Consider the following 19,231-nt stretch of genomic DNA (forward strand, 5'->3'; position numbering starts at 1 on the left):
AATACAGGATAAGTAATGTAATGTATGTACACAGTGACTGCACCAGCAGAATAGTGAGCGCAGCTCTGGAGTATAATACAGGATAAGTAATGTAATGTATGTACACAGTGACTGCACCAGCAGAATAGTGAGCGCAGCTCTGGAGTATAATACAGGATAAGTAATGTAATGTATGTACACAGTGACTGCACCAGCAGAATAGTGAGCGCAGCTCTGGAGTATAATACAGGATAAGTAATGTAATGTATGTACACAGTGACTGTACCAGCAGAATAGTGAGCGCAGCTCTGGAGTATAATACAGGATAAGTAATGTAATGTATGTACACAGTGACTGCACCAGCAGAATAGTGAGCGCAGCTCTGGAGAATAATACAGGATAAGTAATGTAATGTATGTACACAGTGACTGCACCAGCAGAATAGTGAGTGCAGCTCTGGAGAATAATACAGGATAAGTAATGTAATGTATGTACACAGTGACTGTACCAGCAGAATAGTGAACGCAGCTCTGGAGTATAATACAGGATATAACTCTTTATCATTCCCAAGTCTTTTACTCACCTGAAATGGACACATTGTAGAAGACCGAGTCATCTCCAGCATTACAGACAAACTCTCCAGCGTCTTCTGGTCTAGCACATGCAATGATCAATCTTCGATGTCTCCCATCTGACTCCAGCCTGATGTTCTCAGTTTCTTCCACCTCTATCCCGTCCCGGTACCAGTGCACATGGGCGTTCTCCCTGGACACCTCACAGCTCAGCACCAGGGGTTCTCCGCTCACACACTTGGGCTCTGTGTTATTACTGGTATTTATGATCTTTACTGGAGGCTCTAAAAACAAAGAAGTCCCATTATTATTACTATTATCTCCAGTCTGAATAGCGCAGTAGTCACATACACACGACCTATCATTCAGGTAAGAAGAGCTAGGTCAGGAAAAAGGTTCCCACTTGATGAAAGGGCAGTATATAGGGCATGATGTGCAGGGCTCTTGTCTACCATAATGTACATGAATGGTAACGCGAGGGCGTCTATTGCTCAGTGCCCAATAAGATTTCTTAAAATGGTCCATGGGTAAATCATCTTAATGATCCAAGGAAGTCAATTGTCTTTATTATGGGATAAAGTCAAATTGTTGTGTCCCCCATGGTGCACACGTCACTAGAGGATAACAAAGGTTCTTACCGGACACGGTGACAGTGAAACTGGTGCTGTCATTTCCCAGGTGACAGGTGTAGGTCCCACTATCTAAGGAATCCAGTGAGGAGATCAGAAGTCTTCTCATTCTGCCGTCCGCCTGGAGGGAGATGCGTCCTCCTGCCTCTACTTCTTGGCCATTCTTCATCCAGCGCACTTTAGCCCCTGAGCTGGGCACCTGGCAGCTCAGACACACGGGCTGCCCAGCATCCAGAGTCCTGTTAGATGGTTCTCCAGAGGCCGGGGCAATGCTGGAGCCCTTGACTGAAGATAAGAAAAATTGTCATGTTCTATTTTGCATTTAAATATGTTTATGAGAGAAACAATTTAACCAATGGAAACCAAGAAAGACTAGACAATGGAGACCAAGAAAGACTAAATAATGGAGACCAAGAAAGACTAACCAATGGAGACCAAGAAAGAGTAAACAATTGGGACCAAGAAAGACTAAATAATGGAGACCAAGAAAGACTAACCAATGGAGACTAAGAAAGACTAACCAATGGAGACCAAGAAAGGCTAAATAATGGAGATCAATAAAGACTAAATAATGGAGACCAAGAAAGACTAAACAATGGAGACCAAGAAAGACTAAACAATGGAGACCAAGAAAGACTAACCAATGGAGACCAAGAAAGAGTAAACAATTGGGACCAAGAAAGACTAAATAATAGAGACCAATAAAGACTAAACAACGGAGACCAAGAAAGACTAAACAATGGAGACCAAGAAAGACTAAATAATGGAGACCAAGAAAGACTAAATAATGGAGACCAAGAAAGACTAACCAATGGAGACCAAGAAAGATTAACCAATGAAGATCAGGAAAGACTAAATAATGGAGACCAAAAAAGACTAAACAGTGGAGACCAAGAAAGACTAAATAATGGAGACCAAGAAAGACTAAACAATGGAGACCAAGAAAGATTAACCAATGGAGACCAAGAAAGACTAAACAATGGAGGCAAAGAATGACTAAACAATGGAGATCAAGAAAGACTAAATAATGGAGATCAAGAAAGACTAAACAATGGAGGCAAAGAAAGACTAAATAATGGAGACCAAGAAAGACTAAATAATGGAGACCAAGAAAGACTAAATAATGGAGATTAAGCAAGACTAAATAATGGAGACCAAGAAAGACTAACCGATGGAGATCAAGAAAGACTAAATAATGGAGACCAAGAAATCCTAAATAATGGAGACCAAGAAAGACTAACCAATGGAGACCAAGAAAGATTAACCAATGGAGATCAGGAAAGACTAAATAATGGAGACCAAAAAAGACTAAACAGTGGAGACCAAGAAAGACTAACTGATGGAGATCAAGAAAGACTAAATAATGGAGACCAAGAAAGACTAAATAATGGAGACCAAGAAAGACTTCCCTTCATAAAGAGGTTTTCCAATACTACAATATTGATCTCCATTTCCTTTTCTGAGGCCAATGACATCTCATCTGTTGGTCACATGACCATTTCTCAGTCTCATTCAAATGAATAGGGTTGAGCTGTAATACTGAGCATAGCCACTGCACAATGTAGGGCGCTGTCCATGGTAAGTAGTGAAGAGGCTGCAGAAATCAATATCATAGTCCGGGACCTTTACAGTCTATCCTTATACGATATATTATAGGATAGGTGAGCCCTATAAATAGCTCCGCACCCTATTCCCCGACCTTCCATGTAAAGGAACAGAATTTCTTTGTATTGTACAAAAACAACAGTATGTATTTCTCATCATGACGAAAATGGAAATAAAATAATAAGATACATTAGTCAGTATATCTAAGCCTATAATACTTGATACTGTATCTAAGCCTGGCATGCATGATAAGATCCGATGAGCTGTATCTAAGCCTCTCACATGAGGTTGTGTTTCTAGACCTAGCCAAGAGTTACTCCGGCCAATGCTGAGCCCCTTTGTTACACCTATTGCAGGACCTGAGGGGGCGGAGCATGACACTGACCCAATGACCACCACAGAGGAAGCCCTGTCTCATCCCCCCCCCCCCCCCCCAGGCAAAACATAGTATCAGTTTTGTATTCCAGGCTGTTCCTTTAAGTAAAATTTCCTATTATGGCAGCAATGGATCAGACGCCTTTAAGAGTGAGTGGAGAAGAGATTGAGCTGTCATGATTCAGATTGCTGAACATAAGGAGAAGCATTTGGTTATCTCATTAGTCAGACATGGAACGTTACAGCGCCACGTGGGATTTCGTTACTTCAACAATATTCATAGAAGAGGTGGCTCAGCACTGCAAGATGTACCCGAGGATTAACCCCTAAGTGCCAACAGCTCCTTGCCAAACAGTCATATACATAACAAGCAGCACCAGGTTTAACTCTTAAAGTGATTCGCACCTGTAACATCGCATCGTGGTAATATGTCTCATATTCTGCGCTGAGAATACATTTCTATAATGGTCAGGGCTTCATTTTCTGATACTTATATCCAAATCCCCTGCCTAGGTTTAGAGATAGCGATCCACCATCACTGGGGGGAGCACAGGAGCTAACTGCATTATTGAATTCAATGCATATACAGTACACAATGTATTCCATGCACTCCTGAGCTCCCTCTAGTGGTGACTGCAGACAGTCAGAAGGTCATAATTTGGTGTCCCATAGGACGTGGTCACATTTTTCCAGCTTGTGATGTTCTCCCATAATTCCACTTTATCTTGGAATAGACCCTTAAAATTGAAGCTAAGTAAACCCCAAACCTTACTACGAACCCAAAACAATCCATATGAGCCTTCACTCAACCTCATACCCCACTAGGGAGAGTAACTGATACCAGGACCCTGTAATATAATGGTCTCATTGATGGTACCTACCTTTCACCCGCAGATGACAGGAGGACTCAGAGAGCCCGGCGTGGAACTGTATGACACCGGCATCTTTTTGTGTCACCCCGACAATCACCAATACGTGGGTCCTTCCAAAACTTTTCACCACCGTTCTATGATCCTCAGAAAGGATGTGACCATCATGGGTCCAGCCGACCTGCTCCACTTCACTCTCCGTCTCAGCACAAAATGCTGCGTTTCCACCTTCGGCAACCTCCAGACGTCGGGGCAACTTCTTCACAATGGGCCCTGAGAGAGTCATAGCATATTGTGGTCATAAGGGTGTATAGTACAATGGGCTCCTTTGGTCTTTTGCCAAAATGAAGCTAGTATGGGCAAATGGACAGGGCCACCGAATTCCCACACTTATGTGAAATGGGCACTATATTGAGAACCAGCGCCCGTTTTGACCCTAAATATGGCCTATACAGTGACTGGTTGGTAGTGGCAGGTCGCAGAGAATTTGGCCTTTGGCCCCAGTTACCCTGATAGCAAGAACTTCATAAAAAATTCACAAAAATTTGTAAATGCATCTGTAGACCTCACCTCTTACAGCAACTTCTGCAATACTCTGGGCCCCTCTATGAGTCTGGCACACATAGACCCCATCATCATCAGTCCGGGCCCCTCGGATTATCAGTCTTCTCAGGGTGCCATGTTCCTCCATATGATGCCGTTTTCCTGGATGAAGTCTCTGATCCTCCAGGTACCACGATGTCCGGGTCCCTTCTGGAACTGAACACTCCAAAATGGCGTCCTGTCCCTCCCTCACCGCTATGTCTCTCAAAGGAGCTGGAAAAGGGTCTCCTACTTCTGAAAATAAGAGAGTATGTGAGTGATAATGGTCAGGTAGGGGACAGAAAAGGTGCTTGGGAAAATCCAAAAATTCGGATAATCCGGTATCTGTTTCTCGCTTGGTACTGGGAAATAAGGCAACTTTGCAAATAGTCTTGATTTCAATCTCCTTCCATTTTGTTTTTACAGCTCCTAGGCAGACTTATGTGTCTCCATGGTTACAGACAACAATCAGACCTGGTGTAGTCTGATCCTGCACTCATGTTTTGGGTACTTTAAAGGGGCGGTCTCAGGACAGACATCGATGACAAGGATCTCACCGATATGACCTCTAGCAGGCTGCATGGTCAATGACTGGCCCCATAGTCATATTCCATCAATATCTGTCCTAGGAGAACCCGATTTAAAGGGGTTCACCCACATCGATGGTCAGGCGATCATTGTCTGGTTGGGGTCTGACCTCTTAGCAGTGAACATCTTGGACTGGTTGAAGCATTGGCTTCTATGTTTAGGTTATTGGCCCTTCAAATAGATCTCAATGGTAACTACTGAGCAATATTTACTAGCAACTTTGCCAGTGTCACCGTCACATGAGCATCGGGTGCCATTTTTGGTGTCCTAGGTGCATTCTGTTCCACACATTACTATGACTTTTTGATGCACTCATGTAGTTTGGCCTACGAAACCAGAAAAGCAATGGATGACCAACACAGAAACCAATGGCAGCTCAGAAAACAACAATACTACATGCCATCTTATGGACTGGGGTAGGGTATTGAGGAGCGGCAGATCTTTCGTCAAGGGCTTCACATTTTAAACCCTTGGGTGTAGAATGGAGATGCTGGATGGACGGACAATGTGAAAGCATCCTATACCAGCCCAAACGATAACCTAGGGACCACTCCATTTTCTATGGGTTTGGTAGCGTGTAGGGTCAAGGGAGCAAGTAGTGCCCCCTTAAAGAGGACCTTTTAGCACCTCCACCAACTCCAGCGTAGTTGGAATATTCTCTCTAGCCCCCACCATTCCAGAGCAATCATTGCTCTTAATTACGGCCCCCAATATGCTATTTAGGCTCCCTACTGTCATGTGGGTGGTCCTTGGCGGGGGAAGAGAGACCACCTACATGACAGTGGGGAACTTAAATAGTATATTGGGGGCTGAAACTAAGACCACCGATTGCTCAGGAACGGTGGGGACTAGAGAAAAAATTCCAACTGCAATGGATACAAAGAGTTGGAGTTGGTAGAGGTGGTGGAAGGTCCTCTTTGGCAATCACATAAGTTACATGCAACTATTGCCGGTTCCCCCCTACATACCTCTTACATGTAGCATGACAGCACTGAGTGTGTTTCCAGCTGTGTTTGAGGCACCGCACACGTACAAGCCTCGATCTTGTTGACGACAAAACAGCACCTTCAGTATAAAGTGTCCATCACGGTCTTCGTAAATGAGAGTTCGGCGCCCAGGGCTGACGGCACGTCCATCTTTGCGCCAGACGATCTCAGGCCTTGGTTTCCCAGTAACCAGACAGCGAAGCTTGGCATGTTTTCCTTCATTGACTGTGAACACTTTTACCTGAGCCGGGGGGTCCCCTGGACTTGGTTCAGGACCTTGGCGTGGGGTTGGTTCCACCAGTAGTACAGCTGCAGCCAAACACTGCCCAACAGAGTTACTGGCCCGACAAACATAGACGCCACCATCAGGAGGGCGGATATGAGAAATATTTAAGGTGTGACCCCCAGGAGACAACTGGTAATGAGATCTATCAAAGATCTCTTCAAGGCCTCTTCCATCTTTCTCCCAACGAATTGTAGGTTCTGGTTTTCCTGAAACTTTGCATGCGAATTCCCCACTTTGACCACGGGTCAACCTCTGTGACTTTGGTAGGAGCAGGAAATATGGAGGATAGTCTGGGCCTTCAGAATGGAGGTCATCACTGTTGGGCGCATCCAATGGAGTTAGCTGTTGGCTTTCAGCAGAAGGCTCCAGGATGGAAAACTTTGGTGATGGAAATACTTCATTTGGTAGACCGATACATGGCTCGTTGACCAGAGCGCTGTTGAGGGTCACGGTGAGTTTGGCGCCGGCATATCCTTCTCCCGACCAGTTACTAGCCCTGCACATATAGTGGCCCGAATCCTCCAGCTGCAGGTCGCCAATTACCAGCTGGTACCAGTCCCCATCTCTCTGAGCGTAGCATCTATTCCCCAGCTCAAGGCGGATGTTTCCAACGCGTTCCCACACTACACTGGGTGCAGGGTCTCCACTTATACGGCATCTCAGGACAGCATGGGTGCCAATGGGTGCTGTGACGGACCGTGGAAAACACAGAAAGCGAGGAGCGCTCCCCGGCATGTCTAAACCCACGTGTGAGCTCTGTGGCGGGAGGGACAAAGCCGCCATCTACCTGCAAGACAAACACCGTGACCATGTAAACGACAGCAAGAAGACAACTTTATAGAGCAGAATTCAGACAATCCTGAGACCAAGATGGCGGAACTATTGGAATTTTCAATGAATATTCCATTTGGAGGCTTTGTTTGTAGCGCACAATGAACGAAGCCAATGTACCCCATTATATATCTTTGGGGTACGTCAGGCACTATTGGTGACCATCTTGTGACAGATTCTACTCTCCATCAAGTTTGGTTTTCTAACATAAGACTGGAAACATGAATTCAGATGTGAACTGAGCCTTAGTAGAGAGTTCACTGGATGGTATAAATTCTGGGCAGTCCTATTGGAGTTACGTTGCGTTCACCAGAAAATCTAATAAACCGGATCCGTCTAATGCCAGACAATATCGGATCTGAAGAGACCCCACTGACTATATAATGGGGTCTGTTGGGTTAATTTCTCACTAACATGGCTGGATGACACAGTAGCGTCCGCAGGATTCTTTGTCTGTGTTTTCAGACGGACTCCGATGCCAATGTGAACACAGCCTAATCCAATCTGAACTCCAGAACTATGGAATGGTTGGGTTTATTGTCAAGCCTGGATACAACTGTAACAAGAAGCAACAAATCAGGAAAGGACCTGGCTGTATACATGTATACTCCACTCACTGACAGCAAGCAGAGAGGAAAGGAGGCACAAAGTCTATAGGAAACCGCAGAACCTTCCATTACACGTCTGATTTAAAGGGACGAAACGTGGATCAAATTTGATCAAAAATAAGCAACAGATGAGATCTTGCAGGATCAGCGGATTTGCTTCTTTGATGAATTATCATCCTACCAACTTTCAGGGCATGCTGGGAGTTGTGAGTTGGAGTCTAGTAACAAGCTATTGCCTATGGAGCCGGCTCGATCCTGGGAATGGATTATCTTCCTGTGCGTTCTTAGTACATGGAGGTTGTTTAGGTTTAGGTTCGCTCTTTAAGGGCTGACCTGGCTCCTATAAGAATTTTTTACATAAGTTTTCCATATATAACCGTCATTGCAGAGAGTATACGGACCCATTCACTTCTTTGGCCCCTGTATACATCTGTAGGTTTTACGGATCGGCAAAATTTGGAGCATGTCCTGTTTGTGGCACCGACTCGCCATACAAACTTCATATGGGGTCACCCAACCTGTGAGTATAGATGGTATATGGATGCAATGCAAAATTTGAGGATATGTGCATGGGGTCGTAGGGGAAGAACTAAAAACCTAATAAAGTATTGGGGTAGAAAGTTACCCCTATAGAGGTATCACCGAACTGGCGGAGAAGAATGGACGACATTCCCAATGAACATCTCCTTACTCCTCCTTACCTTAGATGTTGCAGAACTTTCCCTCCCAGCGGTCGGCTCCGGTGACTTCTAGGGTCTCGTGAAGGATCCTTTGTCCAGGGGTCTCGGTGGCGTGTGGATCTGAGCTGCGGAGACACAGACGACTCCAGCTCCTCCTCACCCAGAAACAATCCTAATTTTAGTCTCCAGATAAAGTGTTCCAGCAGCTGATTCTGTCATAACCCCCCAGAAACACAGGAGCGAAGGAGCTGACGGCCCGGCAGAAAGGGTTGTAATGCAGAAACAGGTGGACGCTGAGCCCGGGCATGAACGCCTCCTGCTGGGATCTGTTTCATACTGCGGAGTGTGTGGCGGCCATGCCTGTGATTGATTGGTACAGATAGGTATGCCGCCCGGGGCGTGTGACATGGATTTTTTTGAGTATAAGATAACGTAATGGTCATAACACCCCCCCGATGGAGCGGATGAATGTCAGCAATGCATTCCTCTCCTATCACTTCCGACATAATCACAGCACTTTACTGGTCTGCCATCCATCACACCAGCTCCTGTGGGACAGTCCGACACCCCCCTCTGGACAGGAACACGACAGACAGGGACACAAAAAGATATTCGGCGTGTGGCATGAGCCTGTCACAGCATGCCGCCTGGCACCGCTCACATACCAACCTGTTACAGTATCTCTGACCTGCTCTTATAATACACTGCATGGCTGATCCCACCCGAATCAAACCCCCGGATCGTGTAACATGTCAAACTACAAGTCGTCTCCTGTAACGCTTCACATACCTGCCCTGTGCCACCACCCCATAACTGATGGCTCAGCGGCTGGCACTGGGACGCTGATCCCAAGGCAAGAAGTCAGAGGGAATTCTGCGGGGCATCTTTATGACGGCCGCAAGACCATCCCGTGATTCATTTCCATACCAAAAGTCATAAAATTCTAAGTATAGCGGCTTAGTATTCTTTTTCATTATTTTAGATTTCAAGTGTCCAGCCAGAGACAGAATCAGTCTCCTTCCCCTTCTGGCAAGACGGCCCCATTCTCTGACCCGCACAGTCTCTGCTCCTCTCCTGACAAGCCGGCCCAAAAACTATTCCTATTGTCTGCCCTACAGTGATCAGAGGGTCACGCCTGGCTGTAGAGAGTGACTGAGCATGTGCGTCCACCAGCACTCAGCTCTGTAGGTGGACGTGTTCATTGCTATTCACTCTGAACACCAGTTGGCGCTCTAATATGTCTAAGCGTCCGGCTCAATCTTTAGGGTCGGTCATTGCAGTGTCGAAATGGCGGTGGATGAGCATGCTCACTAGCACAACATTCACGTTCAGCATTTGGATGAATGCTACGGGTCCGACCCCCGAAAACCCCTTTAAATAGTGGAACAACCCCTTTAAGAAAGTTGGTCAAGATTTGAAAAACACTGCCGCCTTAGTCAGACTCATCACCACTCTTAACCTTGACCTGTTCTAACTAGAATGGGGCTGATCTGCAATACTAGGCACGGCCTGTGCATAAGGGGATCGCTATAATTTTTTCCATTGTAGCCACCTATTAGGGGGTGAGTTTTGCACGGTGGTCCAGGGTGTCAGGAATGGGGCTGACAACTGCTCTGAGGACATTTGGTTGTCACAAACTCTAATAATGATGACCTGTTCATAAAAGGGGTCATCAATGATTGATTATTGGGGTCTGATATCTGGGACTCTCGCCGATCTGCATATTAACTCCTAGAATGCCTTACTTGTCTGTACGCTGGGACCTCCCAGATGATACATTGTAGCGAACCCTCAGTTGTGAAAGAAGGACGAGGCCAGGACCAATTGTCTAAGATCGGCAATTCATTGACTGCAAGCAGAGATCTTGCAGATTAAAAGGGGATTAGAAGGATGTCGTACAGATTTGCAGATATAAAGGGACATTTTATGGTATTTTAGGGGGTCTCGGATGGAAAGTGGGGCAGCTCAATATTTGGGATGGAAAGGTTAAGAGGTGAATGTGCCCCATGTGAATGTATTGGAGGAACGAGCTGACCCCAGACAGGGGGTGTCACCCCAGCGGGGTGGTGGTACCTGTGTGCGGAGCAGCTTCAGATACATCACAAGAGGCGACAAGGAGGGGGGAGGGGGGACTGCAGCTGCCATTCCCAAAAATACCACACTGATGACACAGAAGAGGGTCAGTCTGCCTATTCCAAGCCTCAGCCCTATGTATAGAATCCCGGCAACATGAGAGCGGCCCTGAAACGTGCTGAGAAACCCAGAAAAAAGGGGCAACCTCTGCAAACGCCCTCTGAAGTGACCCGACAAAGACCCCGCTCTCCCATGCTGCACTCACCCACATGTCCATGGAGGTGAACCTATAAATACACCGCAGGACCCCTGGAGAGCACCCGCGCTGACCTCATGGAAGGTCCCTATATAGACTTCACAGAATCACTGGCCACTTCCCAGAGCTCCCATATACATCTGACTACCAGCAAGGTTACCCTATAGGGGAGGGGGTCCTGCCGCCAAATAAAATGAGCAAAACCAGGACACAAGAGTACTGGAGATCTTCCTTCTTGAGTATATCTGTTTCTGAGAAAGCTGGGTGATATCAGATATAGTTGCCTATGATTTTAGGACAGGTCATCAGTTGAGGACCACCCGGGATCAGAGATCACATGATATCACATGGTCTGTTTGCAACTCAGTCCCATTCAAGTGAAAGAGACTGAGCTGCAATACCAAGCACAACCACTATGTAATGTACAGCGCTGTGCTTGGTGTTCTGAGAAGAGGTCGCAGCCCTCACCCAAATCCTGCGGTCTCTTCAAACAGCTGATAGGAGGGGTCCCCGTTGACCTTTGCTCTTTAGGATACATCATCAATTATTAAGCCCCCTTTAAGTTTTTGCCAAACTTTACATAAATCAATAGTACAAGTGGATATAAGAAGCTTTGTTATATATATACTCAGGGAGAAAGGCGCCTCCACCTCCCCTAAACTCTTCACTCACCTTCCTACTGAATACATCTTAGTTTCCCAAGACAGACTGTTAGCTAACTGACTTATCAGATTACGTGCCTATAGAAGTCTATGCATAGGGAAGGGGAAAGTGAGTATCAAAGACACACATTAACATGATGCTGCAGATAATGGTAAGTTTTATGTCTCTCCCCAAACTTTATACTGTCCTCCATGGTGCTCCTGGGTGAGTGAGAGAGTTGGGGAGCAGAATCTCCTCTCATTATGGTCTATGGGAGACATCACAACATCAAGTCTCCCCCACTACCTCAGTGACGACATCTGTCCCACCCTGTTAGCCACCGTGATGCCACTGGCTTAGCTGGACAATTCAGAGTGAGTGTTGGGCGATGGGTCAGACCTCAGCTAAGCTAGTCGGGTTATAACAGCTTCCTATTATCTCATATTACAACAGCTTAGAGGCCACTTCATCTTCTCTCCAGCGCAAGGAATCCAATGAATTTGAGGAGAGGGGAAAATGAGAGGTTAAGTGGCACTTCCATGAGCTAAGTATCATAGATAAGTGAAGACGAGACAGAGACCTGAGTATATAGGGAAACCGCGAGGGATACATCATGGAAACATCCATCCTATCCCACAGCCCAAGCTCCCGAGGGATATAGACAAGCTCTGGGGGGCAGGAAGGATTAGATACATTGTATACAAGAATGTCTCTGATATAATATAATATAATATAATAATTGCACCGTGGTGCTGCCATCTAGTGCTCGTATGGGGTATTATTAGGACAATATTTATTCCCTTAAAGGGGTAATATATACCCGTATTATTAGGATATATGGGCACCATGGATGGAGGGTCTTTGCTCAGTATTGACTACTGTTTAAGATTTTCATCCCTGGAGAACCCCTTTAAGACATCCATGTTTTTTGAGCAGATAAACCCATTTCCTGGTCCTATGTTAGGCGGTCTCCTCAAGTGGAAACAAAGCGCCCCCTACTCCCCAAGATCATATATTACCTGGACATCCATTAATCTGAATGGCTGCCATAGAATACAATGGTCACTGAGGGGTGGGGTGGGGGGGGTTGGGGGGGGGGGGGGTCCGGACACCCCAGTGATCAGTTCTAAAAAGTTTTAGCAAATCTAAATTCATACACTGGAACTTCCCCATCCAAACCACAATGGATCGGGAACCATAGAAACAACGAACCGGATTAAAGTAGGCTAGAAGTTGTCAGAGCTTAGAGAGACAATGCAACGCACCGGCCATGAACTGCGGATACTGTAGCGCTATGTACTAGGTGAGGATATAATAGACCGTACAATGCGTGTATACACAAAAGGCAGCTGCGAGACTTATCACGGCCATAGATTTAACCCTATAATGCACATTACAAAAATGAACATCCCCAGAGGATCACAGAGATATCCTACAAGTCCCACCTATAACAATGGCAAAGTATGACGTGACACGGGACATAATGGAAAGCCGACGCGTGAAAAAAATAAATTGTGTCTTTTTGTAGTCCCCACTAGGGGGAGCTCAGGAGCTGATCGCATATTGTAGTAATAAAGCTTCCTCTAGTGTTTTATTCAATGTTCCCTAGGGGGCGCAGTTGATGAGTAAGTAATAAGGGGCGGTCATTTGCTGAGCAGACAGTATATAGGCAGCGATCCCCCATCATTCATCGCTCCTGCTCTGATCCAGTAATAGCAGGAAATGTTTAATAACCGGTGGCAAAGGTCAGGGGTACATAACAGTATGAGCCCTGGCAGCAGGGCGGGGGAATGTCAGAGATCCTAAATGACTGATGTACTAATTGAGAATCACTGATTGCCTCATGAAGACGTCCATATGTGCAGGATTACACACTTGGCAGGATGGAAACATCTCACGGCACAAAACAAGTGTCATAGAGATATTCTGAGCCCAACACTCCCTGAGCGAGATACTAAATATTTATCACCAATGGATACAGAGGACACCGGCGCAAGATCCTTACATGTCCTTACCACAAGAGGAGATCTCATGTCCATTGTCACATCTCTGGTATACGGTATTATGTCTGATCTCCCAAGAGGATCATAGAAGACGAAATTCTCTAAACATATTCATGGCAATCTAAACTGGAAACCTATCTCTAATCACATAGGTGGCAAACCTATAGCAATATATACTATAATACTGCCACTTACATACAAGAGTATGACTACTATAATACTACTCCTATGTACAAGACTATAACTACTATAATACTGCTCCTATATACAAGAATATAACTACTATAATACTACTCCTATGTACAGGAATATAACTACTATAATACTACCTCCTATGTACAAGAATATAACTACTATAATACTGCTCCTATGTACAAGAATATAACTACTATAATGCTGCTCCTATGTACAAGAATAGAACTACTATAATACTACTCCTATGTACAAGAATATAACTACTATAATGCTGCTCCTATGTACAAGAATAGAACTACTATAATACTACTCCTATGTACAAGAATATAACTACTATAATACTACTCCTATGTACAAGAATATAACTACTATAATACTACTCCTATGTACAAGAATATAACTACTATAATACTGCTCCTATGTACAAGAATATAACTACTATAATACTACTCCTATGTACAAGAATATAACTACTATAATACTACCTCCTATGTACAAGAATATAACTACTATAATACTGCTCCTATGTACAAGAATATAACTACTATAATACTGCTCCTATGTACAAGAATATAACTACTATAATACTACTCCTATGTACAAGAATATAACTACTATAATACTGCTCCTATGTACAAGAATATATCTACTATAATACTACCTCCTATGTACAAGAATATAACTACTATAATACTACCCCCTATGCACAATAATATAACTACTATAATACTACTCCTATATACAAGAATATAACTACTATAATACTGCTCCTATGTACAAGAATATAACTACTATAATACTGCTCCTATGTACAAGAATATAACTACTATAATACTACCTCCTATATACAAGAATATAACTACTATAATACTACTCCTATGTACAAGAATATAACTACTATAATACTGCTCCTATGTATAAGAATATAACTACTATAATACTACCTCCTATGTACAAGAATATAACTACTATAATACTACCTCCTATGTACAAGAATATAACTACTATAATACTACCTCCTATGTACAAGAATATAACTACTATAATACTACCTCCTATGTACAAGAATATAGCTACTATAATACTACCTCCTATGTACAAGAATATAACTACTATAATACTACCTCCTATGTACAAGAATATAACTACTATAATACTACCTCCTATGTACAAGAATATAACTACTATAATACTACCTCCTATGTACAAGAATATAACTACTATAATACTACTCCTATGTACAAGAATATAACTACTATAATACTACTCCTATGTACAAGAATATAACTACTATAATACTACCTCCTATGTACAAGAATATAACTACTATAATACTACTCCTATGTACAAGAATATAACTACTATAATACTACTCCTATGTACAAGAATATAACTACTATAATACTACCTCCTATGTACAAGAATATAACTACTATAATACTACTCCTATGTACAAGAATATAACTACTATAATACTACTCCTATGTACAAGAATATAACTACCATAATACTACCTCCTATGTACAAGAATATAACTACTATAATACTACTCCTATGTACAAGAATATAACTACTATAATACTACTCCTATGTACAAGAATATAACTACTATAATACTACCTCCTATGTACAAGAATATAACTACTATAATACTACTCCTATGTACAAGAATATAACTACTATAATACTGCTCCTATGTACAAGAATATAACTACTATAATACTGCTCCTATATACAAGAATATAACTACTATAATACTACTCCTATGTACAAGAATATAACTACTATAATACTACCTCCTATGTACAAGAATATAACTACTATAATACTACTCCTATGTACAAGAATATAACTACTATAATACTACTCCTATGTACAAGAATATAACTACTATAATACTACCTCTTGTTCTCCAGTTGAATGGTATGACTTTAGAAGTAATATGGATGTATTACGGTATAAGTACTATAGGTGAGTATTTATGTGCATATAAACATATTTCCATTGCTCGCCACTAGGTGTCACATGTACTCAGTGTTATTATGATGACATCATTCTATCACTCTGACCCTGGTGCAGCTATAGGGGATGTAGCGCTGGTACATGATTTCCATCTGTTACATCATAATATATACGATCTTCAGTCTGTAGAGCAGGAATACATAAGGATGGTAGTATCTGACAATCATGGTGTATCCATATATATATACTGTACACACACATACACACAGATGTAGCAGAGTTAACCTGAACTTCTGCAATGGGTTAAACAGTTGCAGCGGGATATCTTATTATCTTATCACAGGGGACAACAAAAAACAATGTCTTCTATGATCAGATATCTCACTGCAGCTGTTTAACCCATTGCAGAAGTTCGGGTTGTCTCTGCTCCATATATAGGGCCGGTTTCTGTCCTGACATAGGTTTGTTGCTTGTTTGTCCCCTTGTCCTATAAAGGGTAATGTGACCCCTGGGCCACTCTCCCCATATTTGTGGGGTAATGTAAAGGTATCTGTGTGAAGTGGGACAACTGGACCTCAGGAGTGTTACTTGAAGATTTTGGGCCCTCAAGAAAAATCTATAACAAGTCCCCCATTATCTACATTATGTGCCACTTGTACTACTTTTGTTTTTTCTTATATAGCAGAGGGGCTCTTGGGCCCCTCAGACACCTGGGCCTGGTAGAGACCCCATATAGCTAAGGCCCTGTTGAACTTCATCCCCACATATTACAGCCCATGGGAGATTCCAGGCCTCTTTATGGGCGGTATAAACTTGCACAGTCCCCGCCCCTCTCCCAGCTCCTCGGGGGCGGACCTTATTGATCATACGCCTATGATATTAGTTGACGTTGTTGTAGCAAAACAGTAAAAATGAAATTTGTCTTTGTAGTAGAGGATCAGGAGGATCCTCGGCAGTAGAAGAAGCAGATTGGGCTTTCTTGGAACAAGTCTTGAAGCGAATGGAACGTCCATTAGAAAGTGTGTGACCTGCGTGGGAGAGAAGGGCGGCGATTTCCTTCTGTTGCCATAGTAACTGCATACATGGTCTCTGTACGATGGGTCCGGCTGATTTTCCTTGTCACACGTAATATTGTATTACATTAATTTATTCCATTCAAATTTCTTCTCATTCACCTGCGGGGTCTTGTTATCGCCAAATCCTTCACTACAGGGCCGGGAGGAAGCGAGATAAGCGGATGTCAGAAAAATACGAAAACTACAACCCCAAATCGGGGCGAGACTTCACCACATGTCACATTGTAGATGGGGCTAAAAATGGAGTCTCTTAAAGGGGTTTTACATTATTTATAGATATGTCTAATTATTCTGTTCTTAAAGGGGTTTTCTGGTGGAATAAATATTTACTGCAAAGGGACAGAACGGGTTGAGAAAATAAAAAACAATAACAAAAAACATTACTCACCCCCCCCCCCCCTTCCCCCCAACACAGGACCAATGTCTGGAAATACCTTCTCAGACTGTCAATGGGGCGGGGCCAGGGCACTGCCTGTAGGAGTCTGAAAGGACTTTTCTAGCCATTCCTTACGTTTTTCAAAAATAAAAATAAAAAAATCAGCTCATTGCGGTCATAGAACATGTCACTGGAAAATATCTGTTATAGGAAGTATCCAAGGAATAATGAAGATTTCCTGCACTGGCACTATTACTATGGGCACTGTATGACACTATTACTATGGGCACTGTATGGCACTATCACTATGGGCACTGTATGGCACTATCACTATGGGCACTTTATAGTACTATCACTATGGGCACTGTATAGTACTATTACTATGGGCACTGTATAGTACTATCACTATGGGCACTGTATAGTACTATTACTATGGGCACTGTATGGCACTATTACTATGGGCACTGTATGGCACTATTACTATGGGCACTGTATGGCACTATTACTATGGGCACTGTATAGTACTATTACTATGGGCACTATATAGTACTATTACTATGGGCACTGTATGGCACTATCACTATGGGCACTGTATGGCACTATCACTATGGGCACTGTATGGCACTATCATTATGGGCACTGTATGGCACTATTACTATGGGCACTGTATGGCACTATTACTATGGGCACTGTATAGTACTATTACTATGGGCACTGTATGGCACTATCACTATGGGCACTGTATGGCACTATCACTATGGGCACTGTATAGTACTATCACTATGGGCACTGTATAGTACTATTACTATGGGCACTGTATAGTACTATCACTATGGGCACTGTATGGCACTATCACTATGGGCACTGTATGGCACTATCACTATGGGCACTGTATGACACTATTACTATGGGCACTGTATGGCACTATCACTATGGGCACTGTATAGTACTATTACTATGGGCACTGTATAGTACTATCACTATGGGCACTGTATGGCACTATCACTATGGGCACTGTATAGTACTATTACTATGGGCACTGTATGGCACTATCACTATGGGCACTGTATGGCACTATCACTATGGGCACTGTATGGCACTATTACTATGGGCACTGTATGGCACTATTACTATGGGCACTGTATAGTACTATTACTATGGGCACTGTATGGCACTATCACTATGGGCACTGTATAGTACTATTACTATGGGCACTGTATGGCACTATCACTATGGGCACTGTATGGCACTTTCACTATGGGCACTGTATAGTACTATTACTATGGGCACTGTATAGTACTATCACTATGGGCACTGTATAGTACTATCACTATGGGCACTGTATAGTACTATTACTATGGGCACTGTATGGCACTATCACTATGGGCACTGTATGGCACTATTACTATGGGCACTGTATAGTACTATTACTATGGGCACTGTATAGCACTATCACTATGGGCACTGTATAGTACTATTACTATGGGCACTGTATGGCACTATCACTATGGGCACTGTATGGCACTATCACTATGGGCACTGTATGGCACTATCACTATGGGCACTGTATGGCACTATTACTATGGGCACTGTATGGCACTATTACTATGGGCACTGTATAGTACTATCACTATGGGCACTGTATGGCACTATCACTATGGGCACTGTATGGCACTATCACTATGGGCACTGTATGGCACTATCACTATGGGCACTGTATGGCACTATTACTATGGGCACTGTATGGCACTATCACTATGGGCACTGTATGGCACTATCACTATGGGCACTGTATAGTACTATTACTATGGGCACTGTATAGTACTATCACTATGGGCACTGTATGGCACTATCACTATGGGCACTGTATAGTACTATTACTATGGGCACTGTATGGCACTATCACTATGGGCACTGTATGGCACTATCACTATGGGCACTGTATGGCACTATCACTATGGGCACTGTATAGTACTATTACTATGGGCACTGTATGGCACTATCACTATGGGCACTGTATGGCACTATCACTATGGGCACTGTATGGCACTATCACTA

General features: G+C 43.4%; 1 protein-coding gene across 2 annotated transcripts in view; it reads right to left on the reverse strand.

Moving 5' to 3' along the window:
* The window catches only part of OBSL1 (obscurin like cytoskeletal adaptor 1), a 38,181-nt gene extending 28,983 nt beyond the window's left edge, over nucleotides 1-9,198 (reverse strand). Inside the window, exons 1-6 of one of the 2 annotated variants that reach the window (XM_075284566.1) lie at nucleotides 8,612-9,198; nucleotides 6,168-7,258; nucleotides 4,600-4,866; nucleotides 4,042-4,302; nucleotides 1,190-1,465; nucleotides 563-835 (exon numbers count right to left, since the gene is read on the reverse strand). In XM_075284566.1, the coding sequence (XP_075140667.1) occupies nucleotides 563-835; nucleotides 1,190-1,465; nucleotides 4,042-4,302; nucleotides 4,600-4,866; nucleotides 6,168-7,254 (2,164 nt within the window). In that variant the 5' untranslated portion in view covers nucleotides 7,255-7,258; nucleotides 8,612-9,198. The remainder of the gene's footprint in view (nucleotides 1-562; nucleotides 836-1,189; nucleotides 1,466-4,041; nucleotides 4,303-4,599; nucleotides 4,867-6,167; nucleotides 7,259-8,611) is intronic. The other variant, XM_075284567.1, reaches the window with a different exon arrangement.
* Between the last annotated feature and the right edge of the window lie 10,033 nt (nucleotides 9,199-19,231).

Source organism: Leptodactylus fuscus, chromosome 8 (genome assembly GCF_031893055.1).
Source record: "Leptodactylus fuscus isolate aLepFus1 chromosome 8, aLepFus1.hap2, whole genome shotgun sequence".
In the NCBI taxonomy this organism is placed as follows: Eukaryota; Metazoa; Chordata; class Amphibia; order Anura; family Leptodactylidae; genus Leptodactylus; species Leptodactylus fuscus.